At 51.4% G+C, this 27,550-nt stretch overlaps 1 protein-coding gene across 6 annotated transcripts; it reads left to right on the forward strand.

Annotated features, from left to right (window-relative positions):
* Positions 1–1,058: 1,058 nt before the first annotated feature.
* On the forward strand, positions 1,059–27,550 carry DLG4 (discs large MAGUK scaffold protein 4; the record flags this gene model as incomplete). 6 transcript variants are annotated; one of them, XM_080923162.1, is made up of 22 exons in its annotated part: positions 1,059–1,077; positions 1,249–1,347; positions 1,607–1,647; positions 10,636–10,800; positions 13,896–13,949; positions 14,091–14,141; positions 14,341–14,465; positions 14,547–14,716; positions 14,819–14,955; positions 15,068–15,212; positions 21,552–21,847; positions 22,018–22,120; positions 22,272–22,386; positions 23,660–23,836; positions 24,105–24,141; positions 24,235–24,262; positions 24,400–24,447; positions 24,524–24,625; positions 24,919–25,091; positions 25,995–26,104; positions 26,572–26,663; positions 26,884–27,550. In XM_080923162.1, the coding sequence occupies 22 exons, from the start codon at positions 1,059–1,061 to the stop codon at positions 26,988–26,990; spliced, it is 2,394 nt and encodes a 797-aa protein (XP_080779288.1). In that variant the 3' UTR covers positions 26,991–27,550. The 6 variants fall into 6 exon arrangements, with proteins under 6 accessions (XP_080779288.1, XP_080779290.1, XP_080779289.1 ...); XM_080923164.1 differs by having other exon boundaries at positions 10,636–10,701; XM_080923163.1 differs by lacking the exons at positions 1,059–1,077; positions 1,249–1,347; positions 1,607–1,647 and adding an exon at positions 2,664–2,749.

Raw genomic sequence — 27,550 nt, forward strand, 5'->3', positions numbered from 1 at the left:
TCTTCTTCCAATAAAGAGGGACATGAGATGGCAGACTCAAAATGGGGTGTGCTCTAAGCAAATTCTGAGATCTAGGAGGTCTTGTCATCTCAAAGCACTTTTAAAAGCATGCAGTAAGAGCCTAGACTTTGTGAGATACTAAATCATGATCATCATGAATTTGAGGCCACATACATCCTGCTAAAGTAAAAACTCCAAATACATGAGTCTTGAGAAGTGTATATTTTTTTTTAATGAGCTTTAGTTGTGTTGTCTGTATATAAGCATGTACACATGGGTGCAGTGCCTATCGAGACCAGACGCCATGGAGCTGGAGTTCTGAGTCTCCCAACGTTGCTGAAGACAGAGCTCAGGTCCTCTAGAAGAGCAGCATGCATTTTTAAAGGTTTATTTTTTAAAGAATATATATGTTTTGCCAACATATATAGACATATTTATACGTACATATATATATGCATACACACATATGTATATACTGTCCACCAAGGTCAGAAGAAGGCATTGGGTCACCTGCAACTGGGGTTACAGTTGTGCACTGCCATCTGTGGGCACTGTTAACTGAACACAGGTCCTCTGTCAGAGCAGCAAATGCTCTGAATTGCTGAGCCATCTTTTGACCCTCCTCTAAAAGTTTGTTTATGTGTGTGCGCTCACATAAAAGCCCTTACAAGAAGACAACTTTCAATAGTTCTCTCCACCTTTATGTGGAGATGTCAGGCTTGGCAACGAGTTCCTTTACCCAGTGAGCCATGTCACTCCCCCTATCCCCATCCTGTCCCCCTTCTCAACATGGTCAGGTCTGGAAAGGAGAAGAGCTAAATTCTGAATTTCTGGGACTACCTTAGATAAAATCCGCTCCCCCAAAAAAGTAGCTAGATTATGCCTGGCTTTTGGGGAGGCACTAACTACGCGGAGTAAAGTGTCGCCTGGTGACCCAGGGAAGGATGGAACCATGATCCGCTTGTGGACTTCAGTAGCTGCAGCTGCAAGTAGGGGGAAGGCAGCTCAACTTCCATCTTGGCGATTAGGATTAGGGAGATTAAACCAAGAGAAGAGCGATGTCCCAGAGACCAAGAGGTGAAAAACGGGTCTTTGCAGGGGAGATCTGGATCCCTGATGGGGGCCCAGGGGTGGTTCTTGCTGAACCTTTTTGTAGGGTTCAGAAAGAGAGGACAAAGGCTGGGAAACAGATGACTAAGTATGTAAGTGGCTTGGTCTCGAGACCCTTTGTCACTTGCTTTTTACCAGCTCCCAGGTCAGCCCTCTGGCTCCTGGCCCCCCCACTATTGCGGTGGGCACCTCCCCTCCTCACAGTGCTGCACAGTGACCTCTTCCAGGCCCTGCTGGGTGAGTAGTGCCAGTGTTCTGAGGGGCCACAGTGGAAAGGGCCGGCCTGGGATGTGGGGTCATCTGTTCCAGGTTCTAGGCTGGTTGGAAAGGCCCAGGGCACCTGGTCCAGGCTATCGGTCGTGGAGTCATCCCACTGCCCTCTCGGGAGCATCTATCCTAGCTAGAGAAGCTTCTCAACACACAGAAGCCATGGGTAGCAGGGGTGGACAGAGGGCCTGGGATTCGGGAGGGTGACTTAATTCTGTTCCTGTGACAGACATCCTGGACTATTATGAGGCTTGCATCTTAGAGAGTCAGGTAAGGTGATGGTGGTGGGTACCTGGCTTGCTCACTGGCAGGACTGGAGGGACAAGCACATTCTTGCTAATTTTAAACTGAGACTTAGGGGCCTTGGCAACAAAAGCTCTGGTACTGACTGAGGAGTCGGGGGCACTGACAGTGCTCTTGCTGTGGGCAGTCAGCCCTGTACCCTTTCTCCTCCCATTTCTTGGATTGCCCCAATTTCAGCATCAGAAAGTCCAGGTCGCAATTAATTACTTTTTTAGACTTCTTCCTATGACTCCTAGGGGAGAACTAGGTGCTCAAGATTCTCTACTGCCAGCCCCTCTCTCAGCCCCTTACCCCATGCTGTGGCCTTCCTCTAAGCACTCAACCAACCAGGGATGCTCTCATCCCAACTGAGAGCTTTTTCTCTCTAAGGAGTGAAATCCATCCTCCTTGTTGTTGCTGTCATCACCGAGGTCTCCATATTTGCCGTAGGGCCTCTTTGCTTGTGCTTCTATGGCCTTTCCCATTATCCGGGTTCCTGCCAGCAGTGAAGGAGTTAACACTGCCAAGGCACCCCCCCATTCTGGCTCCTAGCTCCCTCCCTCCCTCCCCCTGCTTCCTCTCTCCTCCTCTCTCCCCTTCCCTCCTCGGCTCCGCGGCTTCATCGGCCGCTGCCATCTCCAACCCCCCCCACCCCACTCCCCCGCCACGGCCCCTAGCCCCTGGCCGTTTGGCAAGACCCCCGCATACCCCGGGGCTTCCCGAAATCCAGTTCCCCTCCCCCACCCCAGCTCATGCCCCAGCCCCAGAACTCCGGGGCTGCCAGCCCCCTGTGCCCCTGCCCCTCCTGAGAATCGGGGTGTGCTCCTCAAGCCCCCTCCCCTCCACTGGGGAGCCCCTTTTAGGGTCACCCCTCCCTTTCACGCTCCCCTACCCTTCTCTTCTCCAACCTTCTCCTTCCCCTCTCACCCCTCCCCCCATCCTGGCCCCCCCTGCAAAAGTGGGGTGCGGAGGGGGGAGGGGTGAGAACCCACCAAGGGGAGGAACAAAACTCCAATGAAGTCAGAGCCCCCTACTCGCCGCCGCGGCCAGGCCCCCCAACATGGACTGTCTCTGTATAGTGACAACCAAGGTAAGCATGCTGGGGGGGGGAGCAGTGGGGAGGGGGAGTAGGTAATGAATTTGTGGAGAAGGGTTAGGTAGGCCTTATCTAGGGCTGCAGGCTCTGAAGTGAGAACATCTGAAGCAAGATGTATTAGAGGGGTCACAGTTTAGTTTTGGGGTTCACATCTGAGAAAACGATGGATTTGGCCACAGGTGCCTCCTGTAGTGATCATTTTGTACCTATAAAGAAATGGAGAATTTGGTGTTTGGGGTGTCTTGGTGGGCTTTGGTGTTCACCAGCAATGTTTTGAGGGCAATTTATTTAAGGAGAAGCCTGCCTGCCTCACATGGGAGTTCTGCTCATATATGTGGGAAGGTGGGCTATGTGAGTGTGTTGGGGGAGGGTTGTCTTCCTTTCTGGGCAAAAAAAACTCATTTTGAGATGCTGGCCAATTTCGGGGGGGATCTCTTGGCATAAGGGTAAAGGTTACTGGTTGTGTCTGTCTGTCTTGTCTGGCGGGTGCCAAACTAGTAGGTAAGGGTGGGCCTTCAGGTAATAGAACATCTTGTGCTAGGCATGTTTGGGATGCTCCTGATTTGAGGGAATTGTACATTTAGGGTTTAATTATGTGGAATAGAGTGACCCCGGGAGTTATCAGAGGCCTGAGGCCTGATACAGCCTTACCTGAGAGAATGGACCAGGTGGGATTAGGATTTGGGGTACTCCCATGAGAGCTTGAAGGTTGCAACAGCTGAGGTTGCCATTTCCTAAGAAGGATGAGAGGTTTGGGGTAGAAGGATTAAAAAGAATATAGTTGAGGAGGGGGACCATGTGGGTGGTACAAAATTTGGGGGTCGCCCAGGAAGGTTCCCAGTATTCCCATCTCTTACATTTTATTTAGCCCTGGTCAAGAGAACAGAGAAGCAGATGGGTAGGGGGCTGTTACTCTGACTCTTGGGAGGACACCTGGATCTAAGGGTCCTGAAGACTTGTAAGGTGAAGAGGCCACTGGGGTACAAAGGTGTAGGAAGAGGGCAGGGCTGGCGGAGCTGGGATCTCTGCAGGGTACAAGGGTGCCCCTGTGGTCAGAACCTGCAGAGTGGGAGATCTGGGCTGGAAGCCCAAGAAGCTTAGGTCGTTTGCTCCCAGACTCTGGGACTGGCAAGCTGATGCCTGGTGTGTGGAGGGAGGCTTGGGCGGGTGGCAGGCAGCTGGGGGTTGGGGGGTGGGACAGGAAGTGGGGGCCGGGGGAGGCGGGGTCCGGGTGAGTCACAGGCTGGGGAGGGGGTTATATTTAGTGGGAACTGCAGCTTCTTATGGGAGGAAGCTGAGGACACACATGTTCCTTGCCACAAACTCACACATGTGTATACACATGCATTGTGCACGTGTGAACATGATCAGAGACTGGGGACTGAAGACTTTAGGTCTGTATCCTTCACCCCCTCTATAGGGCTGCTTGTTTTTCGGCTTTCTTCCAGGTTGCTGCTTCTCTTATCCTCTGTAATTTTCAGTAGATTTTTGTGTTTCAGTTCTTCTAGCCCACTTTCAGTCGGTGTCTGCCTGTGCTCTTTGTTTCTTCTGTCCTTAGGCCTAATCCCTGGCCTTGGCGACCTAGCTGTCATCACCTTTGTTCAGATATATATATAGGAAGCCCATTGGAATATGTGGGTTCTCCTTCTAACACATGAACACATGAACTCCAGTAAGGGTGAGGGGCTTTGGCAGCACTGGTAACTATTCTGAGTGGATGCGTTTATTCATTTCTCTGCTCCAAATTCCTGTATGTTCGATGGAGCACATGATTGAACAACCATGAAGGTAGTACGCTTGCAGAGAGGATCATGCATTCAGGTCTTAATGAGGTTTGGAGACCCAGGTTTCCCACATTCATTGGCCAGAAAACTTGTCAGCTTCAGGATAGAGGGACTCCAACTCCCATAAGGCCTTGAGGTACAAGATCCTTCAATGATAAGAATGTGGTTGTCCATAGGACTGTTGGGAGTTGTGGTTCCCCTCTATCCAGGCCAGTGGAGGGTGGCCCAGGAGAAACCAGCAGGGGGCACATGGCTTCTGCCCTCCAAAAATACTGAGGAATGGGATTGGGAGTGCTCAGCCTTTGTAGTCACTGAGCTATCCTGGTCTGTTTGATAGCCCTCCCATTTTTCGTTGCCTATATTTATAAATTGCTGCAGTAATTTAAGGAACATTTTTGAATACTTAATATGTGCTCAGCTCTGTACTCTGTGGAAACTCTGCTTTATAGCTATCACTGAGTCTTATTCGGTACCTAAATCTCTGCCAGTATCTCTATCTCTGAGCAGCTTTCTCCCACTCCGCCCCCGTCCCTCCCCCTTCTCCCCGCGCTGCTGCCGCAGTTGCCATGGTAACCAACGACGACTGAAGTTGCGTGGCGGACTTGAGGGCAGGGCGAGGGTGGCGAAGGGCGGAGCAGAACAAATGGAGGTTGGGGGGGAAAGTAGAGAAAAAATAGGGGGTATTTGGCCAGGGCCCTGGAGGCGAAATGGTTAAGCCCTCTGGGTGGTCCTTATTGGGCAAAACTAATATGCTGGGGGTGGAGCAATGTGTCCAATGGTTTCATTCATTGGTCGGCAGGGGCGTGGCGGAAGGATAGTGTGGGCGAGGCCGGGGGAGCGAATGGGCGGGAAGCGGAGGTAGGCGTGGTTTCATAGAGCAAGTGGGCGGAGTCGGCTTACTCTATCCGAGGAGGCGGGGAACAATCCTCAGAAAGGGGAGGGACTAGGTTGCCAGACCAAAATGAGGGCGGGGCTGACCCAGGAGGGGCGGGGTGTTGTTCCTGTATGGAAAGGAGACCCGGTTCGTGTGTGGCCGTAGCCCCAGTAACTGCGGGATGAGGGGGTCTTTGGAAAGGAGAATCCGTGGGTTGGAGATATGACGTCTCAATTTTCCTAAGATGGAGGCCTGTTCAGATTTCATCAGAGTTACCCTCCTACCTCAGCTCTATGTTCCAGGGAGACAGTTGCTAGGCGACGGCAAAGTCCTTGATTGCTGCGTTGCCAGGCAACGGGGAAACGGAAAATGGAGGGAAAAAGGAAATGGGGGATGAAAGAGGGTCTTGATAGTCCACAGTGACTACTGGTGGAGAAGCAGGGCCTATTTCTAGACTAAAAAGAAAATTTGAGTTAAAGCCGGTTCTGCCTTGGTTCTTTCTGATGATCTATGCATTTTTATTTAGGTAGGAAACTAGGACATTAAGGGGGTTTTATCTTGGGGGGCTTACCTAACACAGGCCGATAAGGACCAGGAGGCCAAAAAGTGCAGGGTTGAGATTCCATAGAGACCGTTAACTCATTTTGTCTTGGGTGGGAATTTTATATTCTGTAGACAGCTGATTTGGGGAGAACCTTCATGAGAGGGGTGAACATTTGCTGAGAGGATCTCTGGGAGAGAGATTTGGGAAAGGATAGAAGACTGAGGTGATATGGGGGCGATTTAGGGTATTCTGAAAATTTTGTGGGTCATTGTAAATTGCACTCCAGATCATGTGAAGTTATTATTTTGAGACAGGGTCTCACTTCCTTTGATTAGGCTTGTCTAGAACTCACAGAGACCAGCCTGCCTTTGCCTCCCTGGTGCTAGTTAAAGACATTCAACACCATGTTTTGTGTGAAGCCTCATTTTACCCCTTTGGGTGTAGAGGGGAGCAAATCTTCCAGCAAAAAATGTAGCTCAGAATCACAGAATGTTGAAATGGGGTAGAGGGAGCAGCCAGAAAATAAGTAATTTCCAAATTAGAGGGGTAAAGAAAAAAATAGTAAATTCATGCCTGTAATTCCAGAATTTGGGAGGTGGAGGTGGGGAAGTAGAGGCAGGAGGATCAGGATTCTCAAAGTCACCCTCAGCTACATAATGAGTTTGGAGCCAGTCTATTTTACATTGAGACTCCAGCCTTCCTCAGAGAGAGAGAGAGAGACAGAGACAGAGACAGAGAGACTGGAGACAGAGAGAGACTGGAGCTGTCGAGATGTGGGTAAAGGCATTTACTATCTAGCCTGATAACTTTACTTGTATCTTTGTAACTCACGAAATAGAAGGAGAGAACCAACTCCCTAAAACTGTTCTCTGACCTCCCCATGCATACGACAGCACATACAGTTGTGTGCTCACACACACACAAACAAAGGTAATAAAAATGTGGTAAAAGAGAAAATGATTTTTAACATAGGGCAAGAGTTTGGGAATAATTTGAAGAAACTGCAATGGAATTCGGAAGGTTTGCTTTAAGGCAGATTAAATAATACTCAAAACTGGATTCTAGTGAAGTTTTGGGGGTTGGTATCTTAGAAGTATATGGTCCAGCAGATCATTCAATTTAGTGATTTGGGTGAGAAAACTCCAAACAAATTTGAAGAGGCTTTATTTGCATGTTTATGTTAGCCAAGGCCAATACATTATTAAGATCATTAGTAGCGGACTGGGGACAGATAAACCTTCTAAAGGAATGGTTTAAAGGGCATCTCGATTTGAGGACACATTGAAGATCTGTGGTTCCTTAAGCTCTTGAAGAAGCATTGCCTAGTTATGGGATGGGGCTGCATGGGCTGCAGAACTCTGCCAGAGATGCTTTGGAATCTTATGGGATGTTTGCAGTAAAAAGCCTTCAGGTGGGGGGTTGTAAGATCCCTAGTGATTCTCAGAAGTGATACAGAGAAATGTTGCTGCCTCCCCTGTAGATGGGGTACCCAATAGGGTTTTGCAATAGAAGCCCAGTGTTTTGGGGGTGGTGGAAAGTAGGTGAAATAGGGGTCCCTGAGAATCAGAGATAAGTTGCTAATTTTACAAGTGTCAGTATCTGTAGAGAGGTCGAAACAGGAGTATACCGGGGCAAATTGAAGACAGTAGAGAAATAGCTGGGATCGAAAGAAGCTGGTAGCCAAGAGGGTCTCCCCTCACCCTTCTTTCCCATCATGACGCTCTCTCGTACTGCGCAGGCGCCGCCCCCCCCTTTCCCTGGCCGCAGCCTCCTGTCGCCGCGGCCGCCGCAGCCCCCGCCCCCTCGGCCCCTCCCCCTCCCCAACCCAGCACCCTTGCTATCCCACCCATACCCTCCCCTTAGTCCCCCTCCCCTTCTCCATGTCGACTCGGAACAGATTCGCCTCCATGTGTCTCTGCGTGGTACGTGCCGCGGTACGGGATCCGGCCCGCTTCCCTCATCCCAGACCGCCCCCCCAACCCCCCAATCTCAGGATGCGAGCTTCAAGTGCTGTGGCTCTTCCCTCTGCTTTGCGTGGGGTCTCTGGGTTGCAACTTCTTGAAAACAGGCGCAGTGGGTTGTACCTCTTGCTATCCACTTTAACCCACACCCCTCTATTTTTGGGGTGCAAGTCCCAATTCCAGGTCATTCTGTGCAGCTGGGGCTTGGAAGATAGGGGGATGGAACAACAGGCCCATCATCTATGTCCAACTCTCAGGTCTTGTCCTTGTTTCAAGTCCTAATATATTGGGGGTGCATACTTGCCCCAGTAGCATAGAGTGCCAATCAGGGCCCTGCATTCCAGTGGGTTATAAATATGTCCTTTCTGTTTGCTTTCAGCTGCTTTGTAATCCAGGACTGAGAGGGTCGACCTCCCCAGCCCCATGTTTGCAATGTCAGAGTTATTCTCCTACCCTTCAGAGTTCGGGAGGACTGACCACAGGCCTTAACTCTTCCAGCTACATTTTGAGAACTCTGGTTCTTCATTCTGTGGTCCTCAGCTCCCACACATTGCCTCCCAGTTTCCAAAGCCTTTTCTTTAGAGTCAGACATTAAATCCTCCCCGCTATAAGGATGGAACAGGGAGATATAGGAACTCACCATGATAAACAACCCCCTTTGGTTCTTGTCTAGAATAAATGCTTGTCTCCCTTCATGTCTCCATTTTCTTTGGTGCGCCTGGCCGTTCCTTGGAACCTTCCTGTTGTTGAGTGGGGGTGACCATGAAGGGACATTGAACACGGGTTCTCCCAGTCTCCAAAACTTGGGAGGTGCAAGTTTTGCTCCTGCTTAATTTATCTTGCCAGGAATTCAGGGCAACTCCTATTAGCGTTTATTGTCTGGGTCATTACCCCTCAGCTTGTGGGGTGGTCAGGCTGTTGGCCCGCTCATTCCCTAGAGAAGGGTTATTATACCTGTATTCTCCTTACTTTCCTTCCTCTTTTTTTTTTTTTTTTGGTGGGGGAGGAGGGTTAAAATGGGGTCCTGGCTGGTCCTGAACTATGTAGCCGTGGTTGACCTTGAACATCTCAGTCCTCTGCTTCCCTTTCCAGAGTGCAGAGAAATTAATTTGTGCACATACTACCATGCCAGGTTTTCCTCTCTGTATTCTCCTTTCACAGTTTACTGACGTTCTCTAAATCTGTGACCCTCACTTGGTGAGCCCCATTTTCCTTCTTTAAGGCTCTTTAGACAGGTAGAGTGTTTTTCTTTGCTTATTTACTTACTGAGAGAGCATCTTGCTATGTAACCCTGCCTGGTCTGGAACTTTCTATAAGACCAGGCTGGCCTCGAATTTTCCGAGATCTGCTTGCCTCTGCCTCCCAAACACTGGGATTAAAGGCGTGCACGGTCTTACTCAGGGTGCTGTTAACTCTAGGCACCGCTGGGTCTGAGAGTCTTTCGTTGAGAGGACCATTTGCCTCCTCTAATTCTTTTACTCTATCCTTAATCTACAGTCAACCTGATTCCTCATCCTCAGAATTTTCAGAATCATAGCCAGCATCAGACATTGATGGTCCTTGATAAGCTTCTTCTTAGTCTTGCAGTGCAACCTTCCAAATGCTTTCTGCCCATGTGTACTAGCGGCTGCATTTTGTTTTCTCCTCTCCCCGAGGAGACCTGCATCTGGTACTCTCTCCCTTCTCTTGAGTCTGGAGTTTTGACAGTTCAGCTTCTGTGGGGGTCAACCCTGGAGGGGAGGGGCTTAGAATGGCTTAGTAGAGGCAGATGTGGAAGAAGGCCAGCTGATTTCCTGCCCTTCGCTGCTGCCTTTCTCTGACCCCCAGTTAATCTTATTTACTGATGTTACTATTAGGCTGGTGTAGGAGGTTCTTGTCCTGGCAGCTGGTTAATTGGGAGTCATGTTGTGAGTCCTTTACTTCCGAAAGTCAGGGGGAGACCAGAAATTCAGTTTGAGCATTGTGTTGTCTTCCTCCATCAGGGGGCCTGCCACTCATTTCTGCACCCCACTTTCCACCTGAGCCTTCCTGCCTCTGTCCCCCACTCCCTCCCCCATTCCATCCCTGTCTACTATATCCGGATTAGCTGGCTCCTGGGGCCCCTTTGCTGGGTAACTAGGAGGGAATGAGGCCACTGTTTAGCCTTGTCCTGCTTTAAAGGCTGCTGGTTACAAGTAATTTCTAGCCGAAGTACCTGACTTCGGTTCCTGTTTCAGGCATGGAAGGTGCTGGAGAGCCAGTTGCTTATCGGGGAGAGGCTGCAATGGGAAGGCAGGGGTGCTAAGGGTAGGATGGAGTATGGGAGTGGGAGATGATGGAACAAAGAACTTGGGGGTACATGAGGGTACAAGGGTCAGCTGCTAGAACTCTTTAAAAGGATGGAGTGGAAAATCAAGGCTTGCTTTGGAAAGGCATGAAGACAACGATGGGGGTGTGAGGTAGACTGCCTGAGCCGTAGGATATGAGTCGGAAGTTGGAGGATGGAGCCTGGACTTGGGTAGAGATGAGAGGTGCTGAGGCCTTGGCTGGAGAGGGGGCTGTCGGGAGGGTGGAGAGAGGGGAGCCAATGGGCTGGAGGAGAGGGAGGGGGAGGAGTTGGTCAGGCCCCAGGGCCATCCGCACTGCACTGCTCTGGGAAAAGGAGGCGGTCCTGGCGGGCGCCTGGAGCTAGAGGCTCTGGGCTGGCCCAGTGACGCTGCCTCGGTCCCCATCCCCAGAAATATCGCTACCAAGATGAAGACACGCCCCCTCTGGAACACAGCCCGGCCCACCTCCCCAACCAGGTAAACGCCCCCGAGCTGGTGCACGTGGCGGAGAGGAACTTGTCCCACCTCGAGGCCGTCCACGGGGTCGTGGGCCACGCCCACCTCTCCCCCCTCAAGGTAGGAGACCCTGGCGGCCCCCTCCCCAGTGCGGCCCTCGGAGCCTCGGAGCTGCAGCAATTTTCCAAGGGCCGGTAGGGCAAGAGCTATGGGGGAAAAGATTGGGGTGGTCTGGCATTGGGTCTTGGGCTCCTGGGGCGGGGGTGGGGGGGTTACTTCTGGATTGGGGGTGGGGATAGACACTGGAAACACTTTGGTCTCATAGAAGAGATATAGGCCAGGCAGGTGAGAATGGGCTTGGAACCTAAAGCTAGAATGTATGCCTTTGCGTATGTTTGGTGTATTGAGAGGATGGTTGGATCCCCCAAGAAGTGCCCCCAATGCCAGGGCGCTCTTCATTCCTGCACAACCCCAGTCCCTGCTTCAGATTTCTGTGTCCAGAGCTCTGTTCCAAGCTCCTGGTGCCCTCATTTGCCCCTGTCCCTTTCCCCACCTCCTCCCCCAACCTCCGCCTCTGGGCCTGGCTCTGCCTGTTCCCGAGTCTCCAGCTCTTTCCATCTGGCTGGACTGAGACTTCAAGTCTTGGTCCTTTCTGCCTCTTCCTGTGCCCCAGTCTTTGCTTCCCTCCTGTGCACCCCTCCCCTCGCTGGCTGGCTGGCTGGTTCTTGATGCTGTCTCTCTCTTCCTCCCACGCATGCATCTCCTTCCCCCTCTCGCTGATCCCCAGCTCAGCCCTCGGTGGCCTGATCAATCCTCCTGGTTTGAGCAGTCGGCCCTTCCTGTCCTCCAGCTGCCTATTCTTTTCCAGTTCCCCTGATTGTCTCTGTCTTTTTGCTGCCTCTGAGTCCAGCCTCCATCCACACCTTCACCCATCATCATCCCATCATCATCATCATTGTACATGCCCATCTGTTTGTTCCCCTTCCCTTCTTCCTTTGTGCTTTCGGTATGCTTTCCCCCCTCTAGTATGGAGGGGCCTTTTATTTCCCAGCTCACTCTCTCTCAGTCCCTTCTTTCAGGGACACAAGCTGTGAGACTGAGGAGGATACTGAGGGATGCTCTAGGAAGGGAGACCCCAGTTACTGACATTTCGCTGAAAAGATGGGGATGGGGCTTGTGAGCCAAGGCAGGGCAGTGGCTAAGGGAGGAGCTGGAGGAAGGTGGGAAGGGCCAGGGGCGGTGGCATTGGGACTGCTCTACAATCTTCTTGGGGAATATCTGTGTGCAACCCCCTGGCCTCAGGAAGTTAAAGAAGATTCCAGATGTCTTTTGCAGGATGGGGTCATTCTGTCTTGGGGGGGGGCGTGAGGTTCTTGAGGGGTAGTCATACTACAGTGCTGGGGAGTGGTGGTGACAGCTCAGGAAGGGAGTGGCTGGAAGAGTTCCAGGGGAGACCTCAGGTTAGGGCTTCAGCCAAGGGACAGGAGATGCCCAGAGAGCCACAGAAAATGGGGAGTGGGTTGAAAATGGAGAACTGATTGGGGGATAGACCCTAAAGGGGTTGAGGATGAGGTAAAGGAGAATAACGAGGCTCTGTCTGTCCTTTAAAGAGGTGGCAGGTGAGGATAGGAGGTGGTAGAGGAAGGAGCTGAAGGCTGGGGACAAGGATCTAGGGAGGGTGTGGGGTGAGAGTGGAGACAGAGAATAGTTAGGGAGGGACTGGTTGGGTGTGGAGAGGTTGTAGTACAAGGGAGGTCTGAGGCTGTGTGTCACGGAGGATGAAATTGTGGGTGACTTCAGCAGCCAGTGACTATTGGCTAGACAACAGCGTTTGCTCGGGGGAGAAAATGACAGTTGATTCATGGGTGTGGAATCTATTACAGGGTCTGAGATGGCTGGGAGTTTCTGGGCTTGAGAAACAGCAGTAAGAGAGAAGAGGGACCTTTATAGGCTAGGGAGAACTTAGGAAGGGGACTGGGAATCCTCATCCTTGGTCGGTTTCAAGAATTTCTCTAAGGAGGAAATAGATTGGGGACCCCCGGAAGGAATCTCTTGGCAGCCTCACCTCATTGCCATAGAGACGTGGTTTCGGTTGCCCTGGCAATTGGGGAAGCCCCTAGGACAGTTCTAAAGCTGGCCCCGCCCTGCAGTTTAGCTAGAGACCCGGCTGCGTTTAGGCCACTGACGTCAGGGACCAGGGCACGCCTCGCTTTAACCCTTTCCTTAGTGAAGTGGTGGCAGGGAGGAGGGGAGGCAGTAGAAGAACAGGCAAGGTTCTGGATGCTTTTTACAATTCCTCCTTCCTGATGCTTTTTGCACTTCATAGGGTGAGGGGCTCTAAGCAGAGAGGAAGGCAGGTTATTCAGGATGCACTGCGCCCACGAATAGAATCCTCCTGGCCTCTTGGGCTGGCTAGCGGTAGGCGGGTCTAGAGCCTGAGAGATGGGACTCATCAAGTCCTTTGCTTTAGGGAGTCTGTCGTACCCTAGGCCACGCCCCCACCCGTTGTCCTGACTACCAGGCCTCCTGGAGGTGGGTCTCCCCAGGTCTTGGTTGGTCTTAGATACTGTTGCTAGGCAACCTGGTCCCTGGAGGAAGGGGTGGATTGGATGGCGGGTGGGTGAGAGAGAGAGGGAGGGACCAGAAGCTGGGGAAACCCCGGATTCTCATGGCGCAAGATTTAGAGCAAATGTATGCCAAGGTGAGGGACAAATTTGGGGAAGGGTTATCAAGATCTGGATGATTGTGAATGAATAGAGACAGGAAAAGGGCCGCAAAGGGGAGAGCGGGACTAGTGGACCTGAATCCTGGGGTGTAATGCGTAGCACGTAATGCATGTAACACCCTGTAGTGTTACATCCGGTGAGAAGCATCCCCCCCCCCCAGCATTCCCCCCCTTTCCCACTCTTTACCATCTGCTGTTCCCCTTTCCGTCTGGCTGTCTCTCTCTTCCTTTTTCTCATACACCTCCTTAAACATACAGGGGCCTGGGGTGGGCAAAGTTGTGTGTGTGTGTGTGTGTGTGTGTGTGTGTACTCAGGTGTGCATGTTTGTGTAATGCAGACTGAGTTTGGGTCCTTGAGTTGCTCTGCAGGTGGTAGAGTGGGTTTGACTACATAGCTAAAAGGGGATCCAGCTTGGTAGGACCCACCTTTGGTTATGGACTCTCTCTGGAGCCCAGGCTAAGGCAGCTTTTGTCTTGTCTCCTCTCACAGGCCAATTCTCCCCCTGTGATTGTCAACACGGACACCCTAGAAGCCCCAGGATATGTGAGTTGTTTAGATTTTGGGACTAGGGTCTGAGAGAGAGATGGAGGGAGTGAATCCGTATCTGGGGAGGGATGGGTATGTTCTCTGGCCAGAATGTTTGTCTTACTGTTTTTATGTTTCTGCCCTGTGCTGGAGTTGCAGGTGAACGGAACAGAGGGGGAGATGGAGTATGAGGAGATCACATTGGAAAGGGTGAGTGCCAGCCCCCCCTCCCATCCCCAGCCAGGTCCCTTGGCCCAGGCTGGTGTTTCTTTTTCAGTTCCCGTGTTTCCTAGGTGTCCAGACTTAGTACTGTCCCTGTGTGTTCTAGCTGCACCTTTTCAACCCTGTTCTCTTCCCATTTATTTCCCTTGACGGAATTGGGCAGTAAGGGTAACTCTTTTTCTCCCAGGGTAACTCAGGTCTGGGCTTCAGCATCGCAGGTGGCACTGACAACCCGCACATTGGTGACGACCCATCCATTTTTATCACCAAGATCATTCCTGGTGGGGCTGCAGCCCAGGATGGCCGCCTCAGGTGAGGAGAGAAGACAGGGTTGAGAAAGCCAGCACCCTGGAAAGGGAAGCTCCTGACTCAGGCCCACATTGTTGTTCCCAGGGTCAACGACAGCATCCTGTTTGTAAATGAAGTGGATGTTCGGGAGGTGACCCATTCAGCTGCAGTGGAGGCCCTCAAAGAGGCAGGTTCCATCGTCCGACTCTATGTCATGCGCCGGAAACCCCCAGCTGAAAAGGTCATGGAGATCAAACTCATCAAAGGGCCTAAAGGTAGTCCTAGTAACCCATTTAGCTCCCACTCTTCCTGCTTCTCCCTCCCTCCGGGGCTCACTCCCCAGGCCCGTGACAGCCACTTCTCACCCTACCACCCAGGACTTGGCTTCAGCATTGCAGGGGGCGTTGGGAACCAGCACATCCCCGGAGATAATAGCATCTATGTAACAAAGATCATCGAAGGAGGTGCTGCCCACAAGGATGGAAGGTTGCAGATTGGAGACAAGATCCTGGCGGTGAGGACCTCAGACTCAAGTCTCCCCCGCAGGCCTGGGATCCTCGCTGCATGACCATGTCTGCCCTGGTTCATTTCTGGCTCTGTCTGAGCTTTGCTTCCCTTAACCCTAGGTCAACAGTGTGGGGCTAGAGGATGTCATGCATGAAGATGCCGTGGCAGCCCTGAAGAACACATATGATGTTGTGTACCTAAAGGTGGCCAAGCCCAGCAATGCCTACCTGAGTGACAGCTATGCTCCCCCAGACATCACAACCTGTGAGAGTCCCCCCCACCCTCAAAGCTTCTCCTGACCCACCCTCATAATTCCCAAGATATGCAGTCCCATGACAGCCCCTGTGGCCTGTTTCTATGGGATGACCCTTGTGGTTGGGGAGAAGGATCATTGATGTTCTCCCGACCTTGGGACACAGGCCCACTTGGTTTTATGGTTTTGATCAAATCCTCAAGTAACAGATAATTCTTACATTCTTTAAAAGTGTAATAATAGAACTGGTTGTAGTGGTACACACCTTTAACTCTAGCACTTGGGAGGCAGGCAGATCTCTTGAGTTTGAGACTAGACTGATCTATAGAACAAATTCCAGGACAGCCAGGGCTACATAGGGAAACCTTGTCTCTATACCTTTCCTCCCCAACCTCGACAATTGTAGGAAAAGAACCGGACATAATGGGACGTACCTGCTTTTTCAGCACTTGGAAGGTAGAGGCAGGAAGAGCGGGAGTTCAGGGCTATCCTGGGCTACATATCAAGTTTGAGGCCAGCCTGGGCTACTTGAGACTATGAAAAAATAGGGGAAAAGAGGAAAGGACAAAGGCTTCACACTTATAAGAATTTATAACATGGCTATAAAGACACTGTGAAAAAAGGGGTGTGGAGGCCCGCTGTCCTCTGGAATAGAGGACACCCCTCTATTATTAGAACACCCCAGTAGGTCCCCACACATGGCAGCGCATTAAGAGGAAAACACTGTCACAGAATAAGGTTTGTTTGAGAAAACCAAAGATGGCTTAATATTTGAGAACCTCTCAACGTGATTCAACATATTAAGAAGTGAGAAGGGCGGGTTGTGGCAGCACACCTCTGTAATCCCAGCATTCTGGAACCAGAGGCAGGAAGATTGGATGTTCCAGGCTAGCCTGGGCTACACAGTGAGAGGAGAACCTGTCAAAGAAAGAAGATGAAGTGTAGATGTGGAAGGCAGTTGATATTCAACATCTGTTTTCAGACGAAACCCTTCAGTGAGCCCAGGAGTAAGGGTTTCATGGCATTAGCCGCCAGCAACAGACCTCTCCCATGACTAACTCCAGCAGTGTGTCTGTTACTCCAGGAGATAGGCAAGGAAGCCTCTTCCCGTGGTTTCTCCCTCTGGCCTTACAGCACTTTCTCCATGTTGGTGCTGCTGTCTCCTACCAGCCGAAAATTATTCCTGGAACTTCCAATAATCAGAAAAAAATTACTCAGCCAGGCGGTGGTGGTGCACACCTTGAATCCCGCACTTGGGAGGCAGAGGACAGTGGATCCCCATCTACAGAGTGACCCAGGATAGCCAGGGACATACAGAGAAAAATAAAAACAGACAGACAAACAAAAATTACGTTTTTCTTGCAATGGTGATAGGGATGGACCCCAGGGCCTCATGCATGCTGAAAAATACTTGCCAGTGAGTTCCACCCACAGGCCTTACATCCCTGAATAATTTCTACCCTTAATCTTCTTCTCCTTTTCCTCTCCTTAGTAGAGTGAATATAGATTAATTAGGGAAAGTGAGAAAGAATTCCTCAGATGGCTCCATTTCCTCCCGGCCTCTTTTTTTTTTTTTTTTTTTGGGATAGGGCTTTCCTGTGTAGCCCCAGCTGTTCCCTGTGTAATGTAGGCCAGGCTGGCTTTGAACTTTCGCGAGTTCACTTGTTTCTGCCTCCTGAGTGCTGGGATTACAGGTGTGTGTCATCACACTTGGTTTTGGAAGATTTATTTATAGGTATCTTTTTGTTGTTTCGATGCTGGGTTTCTCTGTATAGCCCTGACTCTCCCCAATTTACTATGTAGATCAGGCTGGCTTCAAACTGAGCTTCCCAAGTGCTGGGATGAAAGATGTGTACCGTCATGCCTGGCCCCATTATACCAATTCTCTTTTTAAAATTAGAAAAAGAAAAGGGCTCATTTATTTGTTTGTGTGTACTTGTGTGGGTGTGAACGTGCCATTGTGTGCGTGCAGGTCAAAAACATCCGGTGAAGGTCTGTTCTCTCCTTCCATGGTGAGGGTTCTGGGGTTCAACCCAAGGTCATCAAAGTTGGTAGCAAGCACCTTAGCCTGCTCAGCTGTCTCACGCCGAGACTTGTCCTGTTTTGTTTTTCTCAAGACAAGGTCTCAAGAGATGGCTCTGGCTGTCCTGGAACTATGTAGACCAGGCTGGGCCTCAAACTCACAGAGATTCATCTGCCTCGGTCCCTCCCCCCTTCTGGTGCTGGGATCAAAAGTGTGCTGGGATTTCAGGCTGTGCTGCCTTACCCAGCCAACCTTCTTCCCTTTCTTCTTCTGTAAGGCTTTTCCCCCCCTCTTTATCTTGTTTTAAATGTGGTCCTTGTTTTGATACCACACCTGTCCGTTCGTGAACCACGTGTGTGGTCTGTGCCCGTGGAAGTCAGAAGTGTGTTGAGGGCTCAGGTCTCCTGGAACTGGAGTTAGAGGTGGTTGTGATGAGCCCTCTGGGTGCTAGCAACGGAACCGGGGTCTTCTGAGAGACCAGCAAGTGCTCTTAACTGCTGAGCCGTCTTCCCACCTGGTTTCTCTGTTTTCAAACGTAACATTTACTTTTTCTTTTTGTTTTAGTTGACTCTAAAGAAGTGGGATTCTCAACCAGGGTAATTTTGCTAGGGTGCATTAGTCAGGATGTTTTGGTTGTTACGGTTAGAATAGGGGTCAGGAAAAGGATACCTTTGTCATTGGACAGAGAGACACATTTGACAGGAAATATAATAAGTTGATGAGAAAAGTGGTGAAAAAACATTTTTGAGACAGAGTCTCATTGTGTAGCTGTGGCTGGCCTGGAACTTGTTATACAGACCAGTCTTTGTAGCAGACCAGGCTGGCCTGGAACTCAGAGCGATCCACCTGCCTCCGCTTCCTCAGTGCTGGATCATGTCCACTAAAAAAGACATGCCCGAAGTCAGGGTTTCTGCATAGCCCTGGCTGGCCTGGAACTAACTGAGATCCACTTGCTTTTGCCTTCCAAGCGCTGGGATCAAAGGTATGCACCACCATGACCACCCAGCAAAAGTGATGAAATTTTACTGAAGCAATGTTTCTAGGTGGAAAGATTTAAAGCTACTTCTTGTACACTTATTTAATTTGTGTGTGTGTGTGTATGTTCATATGTGTGTGTGATCACAGGCTCACATGTCATAGTAAGTATATAGAGATTGGAGGGCCGTTTGTGGGAGTCTGTTTTCTCCTCCCACCATGTGGGTACTGGGGATCGAACTCAAATTGTCAGGTGTGGCTGGCAGGAATCTTTATCCACTGAGCCTATGTGGAAAAATCTTAATATGTAAAAGATCTCAACCTTCCTCACATTATACATCTTATGGAATACTAATCAGAATTTCAGAATTTATGTTGCATTTTAAAGTTCAATTGGAAAAATGTGTGGGAGAATAGCTAAGACATTCTTTTGGGAAAGAAAGAGCTTATTTCCTTTATCAAATATGAACCATGCTTACACCATATTCAGTTTTTTATTGGATATATCTTATTTACATTTCTAATGTTATCCCCTTTCCAGGTTTCCCCTCCATAAACCCCCTATCTCATCCTCCCTCCCCGTTTCTAAGAGGGGGCTCCACCCCTCCAACCTTTCCAACCTCATATTCAAATTTAAAGGTATTACTTGGTTTTATTTTTGCTTTTTAAGACAGTCTCATTATGTAGCCAAGACTGCTCTTGAACTGATAATTCTCCTGCCTCATTCTCCTAGGGCTGGGATTATAGGTGTGTCTCATCATATCCAGCTTTCTGGTGCTATTTTGTTGTTTGTTTGTTTGTTTGGTTGGTTTTTTTTTGAGACAGGATTTCTCTGTATAGAGTACTGGCTGTCCTGGCACTTGCTCTGTAGACCAGGCTGGCCTTGAACTCAGAGATCTTCCTGCCTCTGCCTCCAGAGTACTGGGACTAAACGTGTGCACATCACCACCCAGCCTCTGGTGCTATTTCTGAACTTACCAAAATTTCCTCGGGAAAATCAATGGTTTCCAGTCTTGGGCAAGACACATAAGACAAGAGACAGGAGGGGGACTATACTTGTAGTCATAGGGTTTGGGAGGCCAATGTAGGGGGATTGAGATTTTAAGGGAAGCCTGGGCTACATAGAACCTGCCTCAAAAAATGGCTGGGGTATGGTGAGTGGGTAGAGAATTCAAGACTACACAGTGAGTTTGAGGCTAGCCTAGGCTATATAAGGCCCTGTTTTATTTATTTTTTTAACAGGGCTAGGGAGAAGGGAGAGGGCCTAGGTGGTAAAGTGCTCACTATACAGACATGAACACCAGAGCCCCTCACACTCAGATAAAAAGCTGGGTGCTGTGGAGCACATCAGTCTTCCTGACTTTGAGGGGTGTGCAGAGACATGGATTCCCGGAGCAATCCGGCCAGTTAGCCTGTCTGTCAATTCTAAATCCAGCTAGAGACCATGTCTGAAAAAGAAAGATGGTGCACACATTTCATCCCAACACTGGGGAGGCAGATGTCAGTGGATCTCTGAGTTCAAGGATAGCCTGGTCTACGTAGTGAGTTCCAGGACAACCAGAGGTGGGTAGCGAGATCCTGTATATAAACAAACAAATGAATAAACAAACAAATAAAAATTAAGATGGAGAATGATTTTGGGACGACCCTTGAAGTCAACCTTTGGCCTCCATTCTTGTGCATGCACACCCTCCCAACCTCCCACATTCACACACACACACACACACACACACACACACGTACATACACACACACATACATATATACACACACACATCACCATCATCATCACCACCACCACCACCCAACAACAAACCCAGAAGAAAGAAATACATAAATGTATAAGTATTCATATTGTCATACTAGAGGGCTCCAAGGACGGGTCCCAGGATTATTAGAGTCATGTTAAAGAGGTTTTTTTCCTGACCTTACATAATTTATTTTATATGCAAACACATGATGTCATAATAATACATTTTTAAAAAGTTGGGCATCGGTTATGGCGGTGGATGTTTGCAGACCTAGGTACTCAAAATTTGTAGTGGGGGCATCCATTGAGCTCAGCCAAGGCATAAGGAACATATGAGATGCTCGAAACTAGAACCAAAACCAAACTTGATCAAATGGACTCTGGCTGGGGATCCATCATGCAGTGAATATATAGGTTGAGCAAGATCTGGGGTCCCATCTTCACGACAGAATTCTCCCTTGTTGCCTTTGGAGGGTGCCCATGGAAATGAGAATAAGGGAATCAGCCATCCGCCCCCTCTCCTCTGTGTATGCTTATCACAGAGGAAGCTCAAGGTTGCCGGGCAGCAGCCCTGGTGCTGGTGCGTGTGTGGGTCTGTATTTTTTTCTTACTGTTTTTGTTTTGAGGTAGGGTCTCATTACGTAGCCCAAGCTAGCTTCAAAGTCACCACGTAACCCCTGCTGGCCTTCAGTTTGCAACTGTCCTCCTCAGTGGGGTAGTAGTAGGTTCAAACACAACACTCAGCAGGTAGGAGAGTCCTTTGTAAAAATTAATGATTGTACAACATTAACACTTTGCAGTCCCTGTGAACACCAGCCCGATTGCCTGTAAGGACTTAGGTGGAATGGTGATGGAGCACTTTGTAATGGCAGATCAGACTGATGACATCAGAACCTGACAATTCTAGAAAGACAGGCAGTCAGCCACACTTCCCCATTTCTTTTGAGACAAGGTCTTACTACATAGCCCCAGCTGGTCTGGAACTCACTGTGCCTCTCCTGCCACAGTGGATCTAAAGTGTGGGTACCACACCCAGCAGACTCCACTGCATTCTGTGGGAGGCATAGGACTCCATCCTGGGTAAACATTTTCATACTGTATTTGAGCCTGCTAAGCCTCTAGGACAAGCCTGGGAAAACAAAAAAAGGAGCAGGGATGGGCACAGGTTGAGCAAGACCGCAGGGAAACATGTGGACTACTGTCCCTCTTAGAATGTGGGAAAACACCTTAGACAAATGACCCAGTGAAAAGAAAACAACCACCCAACCAACAAACAAAAAACCCGAACGACTGGGCAGAGGGAGAGGAAGACTGTGCATTGAGGGACCCGAGAGATACTTTAACCAAGAGACAGTCTAAAAAGCATGATGCTAATAGTCCCCGTCATCCATTCCTGGGGATGACTAAAGATATATGACCTTCAGATCTTTGCCCTTTGATGTCATCTGTAAACTTCTGACCCCTGCTGCTGCAGGTCGCCCACATACCTTTTTGGCCGAATAACTCTTCTTCAACAGCCTTGCTCTGGGCTCCCTCTGGAGAGGGTGGGTTGGTGGGTACCACTGTCAAAGCCTTTTCACCTCATCCTCTGTCTCCCCTCAGCGTATTCTCAGCACCTGGACAATGAGATCAGTCATAGCAGTTACTTGGGCACCGACTACCCCACAGCCATGACCCCCACTTCCCCTCGGCGCTACTCCCCCGTGGCCAAGGACCTGCTGGGGGAAGAAGACATTCCCCGGGAACCAAGGCGGATCGTGATCCATCGGGGGTCCACGGGCCTGGGCTTCAACATCGTGGGCGGAGAGGACGGTGAAGGCATCTTCATCTCCTTCATCCTTGCTGGGGGTCCAGCCGACCTCAGTGGGGAGCTGCGGAAGGGGGACCAGATCCTGTCGGTGAGAGAGGCCTGTGCAAGGGTTTGCACTGTCCCCCAAAGAGAGTTAGTTCTATGCTCTTGGGGAGGGGTGGGCTCAAGCCTGGTCCGGCTGGACCACTCCCTAACCCACTCAGTCCCAAGAATTATCGTCTTCCCACCCCAGGTGATAGCAGCTTCTCCCCTTTCTAGGTCAATGGTGTTGACCTCCGAAATGCCAGTCATGAACAGGCTGCCATTGCTCTGAAGAACGCGGGTCAGACGGTCACGATCATCGCTCAGTACAAACCAGAAGGTACCACACCTAAGCTCTCCTGTCTTGGCTAAGGTGGTCCTCATCGTCGTCTCTTTAGCTGATGGATGGTCTCAGCAGGAGTAGGGCGAGGGTTGGTGGGGTGTGGCATTAGGATGGGGCAGACTTTCAGAACCTCCTTGTCTCTCCTCAGAGTATAGTCGATTCGAGGCCAAGATCCATGATCTTCGGGAACAGCTTATGAATAGTAGCCTGGGCTCAGGGACTGCATCCCTGCGGAGCAACCCCAAGAGGGGCTTCTACATCAGGTAAGAAGCTTCTTGGGGATGACACTGAAGGCCTCCATGTATTCTTCTCCCCCTGAACTTCTCCCTCTGAACTTGTGCCCATCCCCCACACAGCTCCTCCCCTAAATCCTCCCCTTCCACTCTCCCACCCAGACATGGCACTTAGCCAGGGGTTCACAGACTTGGCTGCACACACTGGTCTTCTAGAGTGTATCATCCGGTTGTACATAGTGCCTGCCCCAAGTGTCCGAATCGGCTCTGGTCACCCAAGCACTTTCCCAATGGCTCTCACGGTAGGACCTAAGGCTAGTGTGTGACACAGCTGGTGTCTCTAGCTTCTTCCCTCTGTCCCTTCCTCTCTCCCTCCCTCCCTCATTGCCTAGGCTGAGTTTGAACCTCTGTACTTTAATAATCTTCCTGCTGTAGATGACAGGCACTGTCACCATGCCCAGCTTTGGGATATTTTGAGTCTTCCTCCAGCTTGGCAGCCCCGTGGGAAGCCTCAGTGGAAGGACTGCAGCTCTTCTTTGCCCGCCTCCTGTCTTTCCTACTTCTTTCCCTCCCCAACCCCCGCCCCACCCCGTGCTAGGGATTGAATCCAGGGCTTCATGCATGGTAGGCAGGCACTGAAACTACTGTTGAAAATCCACCTCAGCTCACTCCTGACTGTTCAGCAGCATTTGTTCCCTTCTCGGGGCCTCCTTTCTCACGAGTCCTCTTCCTGTCTCCTCACAATGCATCGCGGTCTTGTCCCTCTCCATCTGCTTTCTTTGTCCAAGTGGCTGGTCTCATCTGCCCTCTGCTCTACCCGTGTCCCTTAGAGCTGTGTGGCCTGGCGTGAGGCCCTCTTGGAAGTTCCGACTAATTCTGGCTGTTGCTTCTCATCTCTGTTGGGCTGTCCACGGGCCTGTCGCAGCCAACATGTCTTAGACTCGGCTTGCTGTGTTTCTCCTGGATGCTTCTGTTACTTCTTGGGGGCTCACACCTAAGCGCTCCCTCCCTGCTGGAGGCTAGTAGGTGCCTGGGGTCACTCAGTTCTCATTGCTGGATGATACTACACGATCCTGGGGGCTTTTCTCCTCAGCCCCATTGCTTTTCTCTGCACCTTTGCTCTTTCAGAAACTTCCCAGAGCTTCTTGTCCTTAGACAGGTTGGAGATTGCTTTAGGTGTGCTGCCAGCAGTTCAGGCCTTGCAGCCGATCACTTGTCCAGGATTTGGTTGACTCGTGGTGCCTGGTGCATCCTTCCTGGGGGTCCTCAGCCAGGCCCTGACCCATCGTCACTTGTGCTACAGGGCCCTGTTTGATTACGACAAGACCAAGGACTGCGGTTTCTTGAGCCAGGCCCTGAGCTTCCGCTTTGGGGATGTGCTTCACGTAATCGACGCTAGCGATGAAGAGTGGTGGCAAGCGCGGCGGGTCCACTCTGACAGTGAGACCGACGACATTGGCTTCATTCCCAGCAAACGGCGGTGAGGCTCCTAGGGCCCCCGCAGCTCTCCTGATACAGACGCTCAAGTCCACCTGGTCCCCCAGGGTGGGCATTCAGTAGGGGACTCTGAATCTGCTAGGCCCTGCTGGGGACTGTGGCTCCCATCAGCCTCCGGGAGAGAACTTCTCCATGAGGGACGTAGGGCCCGAGGTGCTGCTGGAAGATGGGGTTCCCACCTGGTCCAGAGGGTGGGGACCTCACTGAGCATTTCCCTACTATTTCCTGCTCTTCCTCCATGTATCCCATAGGGTCGAGCGACGAGAGTGGTCAAGGTTAAAGGCCAAGGTAGGTGAAAGGTGACAAACTTGGTGGAGAAGTGGTAGGGGTGGCTTCTGAGCGTAGTCCCGAGCCTACCACAAGATTCGCTTTTTCTTCTAGGACTGGGGCTCCAGCTCTGGATCGCAGGGTAGGTAGGGTTAATTGGAAAGCTGTGGGATGAGTAGGACATGGAGGTCCTCTTGACATTCATGGGGGAAGCAGGCAAGATGCTCTGCAGGTCACCTGCCTTGGAGAGCCCTTTTCAGATGCCCTGTCTCCTCCCAGGTCGAGAAGACTCGGTTCTGAGCTATGAGACAGTGACCCAGATGGAAGGTGAGTCCTGGCCCCAGCCTCAGCCCTCCTTCCCGCCTGCTTTACTTGCTGCCTGAGCCAAACCCTTTCTCCCCAGTGCACTATGCTCGCCCCATCATCATCCTTGGGCCCACCAAAGACCGTGCCAACGATGATCTTCTCTCCGAGTTCCCCGACAAGTTTGGATCCTGTGTCCCTCGTGAGTCTGGAGACCTTGGATCTCTACGGAGTTGGATGTAGGGGACCCAAGGAGTCTCACTTTGTCAGGGCTGTGACATTTGGAGTAAAGCGGGACACAGATCACCTTAGAGGAGGGGGTTCTGCCCACCCACCTTTATGTCTGCAGCAGACAAGGCTGGCCAGAGCCTGGCAGGCCCCAGGTTCTGTCCCACCTCATTTCAGTCTCCCTGGGTGCTCTGGAGGGCTGGCAGATATGGGCTGGTATTAAGGGTGGTGGTTAGATCTTTGTGGGGCTGGATGACTTCTTGGCAGATACGACACGTCCTAAGCGGGAATATGAGATAGACGGCCGGGATTACCACTTTGTCTCCTCCCGGGAGAAAATGGAGAAGGACATTCAGGCGCACAAGTTCATTGAGGCTGGCCAGTACAACAGCCACCTCTACGGGACCAGCGTCCAGTCTGTGCGAGAGGTAGCCGAGCAGGTAAGAGCTGGTGAGCACGTCCTCCTCTTCCTCCTGCCTGCTCCCTACCCCAGGGCCTCCTCCAGCTCTCTCTAACTCTCTTTCTCTCTGTCTCTTTCCCTGCTGGGTCTGCACTCCGCTCCTCCACCTCCTTCTCTTGGGCAACTCTGACCGCCTGCTCTTCTGTGGCCCGCTCCCCTTGCTTCCTGACCCCACACTCCCCTCTGCCATCTGCCCCGTCTCTCCTGCTTCCCCCTCCTTGCCCCACTTCTCCTCTCTTCCTTGGCCTTTGCCTTTGGTGGCTTTGCCTTCCTCAACTTGTTCCTTTCTTTCTTCCTGATCCCCCCAACCCCCGCTCCTTCCCTTCTTTATAAATGGGGGGTGGTCCCCACTACCCTCTCTCCCATCCTTCCCTTTTCCCCTTTCCCACAATGCTCCCCACATTGCCTGTCCTCCCTCTGTGGCTCTTTTCTCCCATCTGCCTCCCCTCCCTCCCATCTGTCTCTCCCGTTCCTTCCATCTGTCTGTCCTCTGTCTGTCCTTCCCTCCTCCCTCTATCCTAATTCCGTTACCCTTTCCCTTCACTGTCTTTCCCTGCCTGCCCAACTCTGTCCTCTGCATCTCACCCCCACTGCCCCTCACCCCTCTTGCCTTTGCTCTGCTTTCTCCTGTCTCCTACACGGTTTCCTCCATCCTACCCTCCTGTGCTTGGCCCTCCATCTTTTTGTACCCCCTCCTCTCTATTGGTCACTCCGTCCATTCCTCTTTCTCTTCTCTTTCCTACATGTCCTTTGGCATCTGTCACTTCCCCTTTGGCCAACCTCCTGCCCCCACCTTTCTATATTCTCCGTCTCTTCCTGGTACCTCTGTCTGTCCTTTCCTGCTACCCGCTGGTCCCCCTCCGCCTACCCTGCCTGCCCCCAGGGGAAGCACTGCATCCTCGATGTCTCAGCCAATGCCGTGCGGCGGCTGCAGGCGGCCCACCTGCACCCCATCGCCATCTTCATCCGTCCCCGCTCCCTGGAGAATGTGCTGTGAGTATGGTCCTGGGGGCTCCCCAACTGCTCCCTCCACCTGTGACCCTGGGCTCTCAAGGTCCCCCCACCTTGATCTGTCCTCTCAGAACCCTGGACAACAACTCCCACAGTGTTCAAAGTGCTGCACTGAGAGTTGAGAGTCAGGGCTGGAACAATGGCAGCCCTTTCCCTCTTCCTTGGGTTAGGCAGGCCTACAGTTCTCAGTAGCCCCTTGGGGCATACACAGGCTGGGGCAAACCTCAGAAGTAGTTGGGAGTTCCAGCTAAAGGCCGGAAGGATGAGTTCCAGAGGTCCTGGATGGGGTGGGTTGCCGTGAGCTCATCTGTAGCCCCAGAGGGTATCAGAAATTATATTGTTTGCTGTGAGCTCCTGCTACAAAAGAAGCTGCAACTTAGCCAGCCAGGAAGGAGGTAACACTGTAGAGGTAAAACTCCTCATGTCGGTGTCTCTCTCCCTCCTGACAGAGAGATCAATAAGCGGATCACAGAGGAGCAAGCCCGGAAAGCCTTCGACAGAGCCACGAAGCTGGAGCAGGAGTTCACAGAGTGTTTCTCAGGTGAGAGGCCAGTCGGCTCCGTGAGCCACGAGTACAGGGTGCCCTGAGATTTGATGGAGCTGCCGTACTGGGTGTGGTCAGTGTGGGAAGAGGTGTCCTGTCAGCGGGCTCAGGCCCATGGTTCCTGGCTGAAGGAGTAGGAGGTGCTCCTTGATTTGGGCTCTTTGGTCTCGTCTTTGAAACCTTGGCCTCACTCAATGCTCCCCCCCCCCACTTGCAGCCATTGTAGAGGGCGACAGCTTTGAAGAGATCTATCACAAAGTGAAACGTGTCATCGAAGACCTCTCAGGCCCCTACATCTGGGTCCCAGCCCGAGAGAGACTCTGATTCCTGCCCTGGCTTGGCCTGGACTCACCCTGCCTCCACCACCTGGGCCCTTGGTCTGGACTGAATAGCCCAAGCCCTTCATACCCCAGCCTCCCTTCCCACCCTTCTTATTTATTTCCTTTCTAACTGGATCGAGCCCATTGGAGGGGGGAAACTCCTCTGCATGTATCCCTGCACCCCAGATCAGGGCCCCTGGACCCCAGGAACCTGGGGTCTGGGGGAGGGGAGCTGGGCTCCTGGTTCCGAGCCCTTGCTCCTTAGGACCCCTACCCCCGCCTGCCCCCATGCACACACAGACCCACTGGGGGCCTCTGCCCTCCCCATTTTCTCCCACACACATTCCAGAAGTCAGGGCCCCTCTCAAGGAGTACCCGCTGTAGGGATGCAGGGCCACAGGCTTCCGCGCTCTCCTGAGGCAGGGGCTGGGGTCACCCCTGCCCCATCATAACTCCCCACGACGTTTGAGTTCTCATTTATTTTCTCCATTTTTTTCTTCTCAAAGGTGGTTTTTTGGGGGGCGAAGTTGGGGAGCTCTCCTGAGGGTCTCCCATCCTTCATAC

Source organism: Micromys minutus (assembly GCF_963924665.1).
Source record: "Micromys minutus genome assembly, chromosome: 10".
Classification (NCBI taxonomy): Eukaryota; Metazoa; Chordata; class Mammalia; order Rodentia; family Muridae; genus Micromys; species Micromys minutus.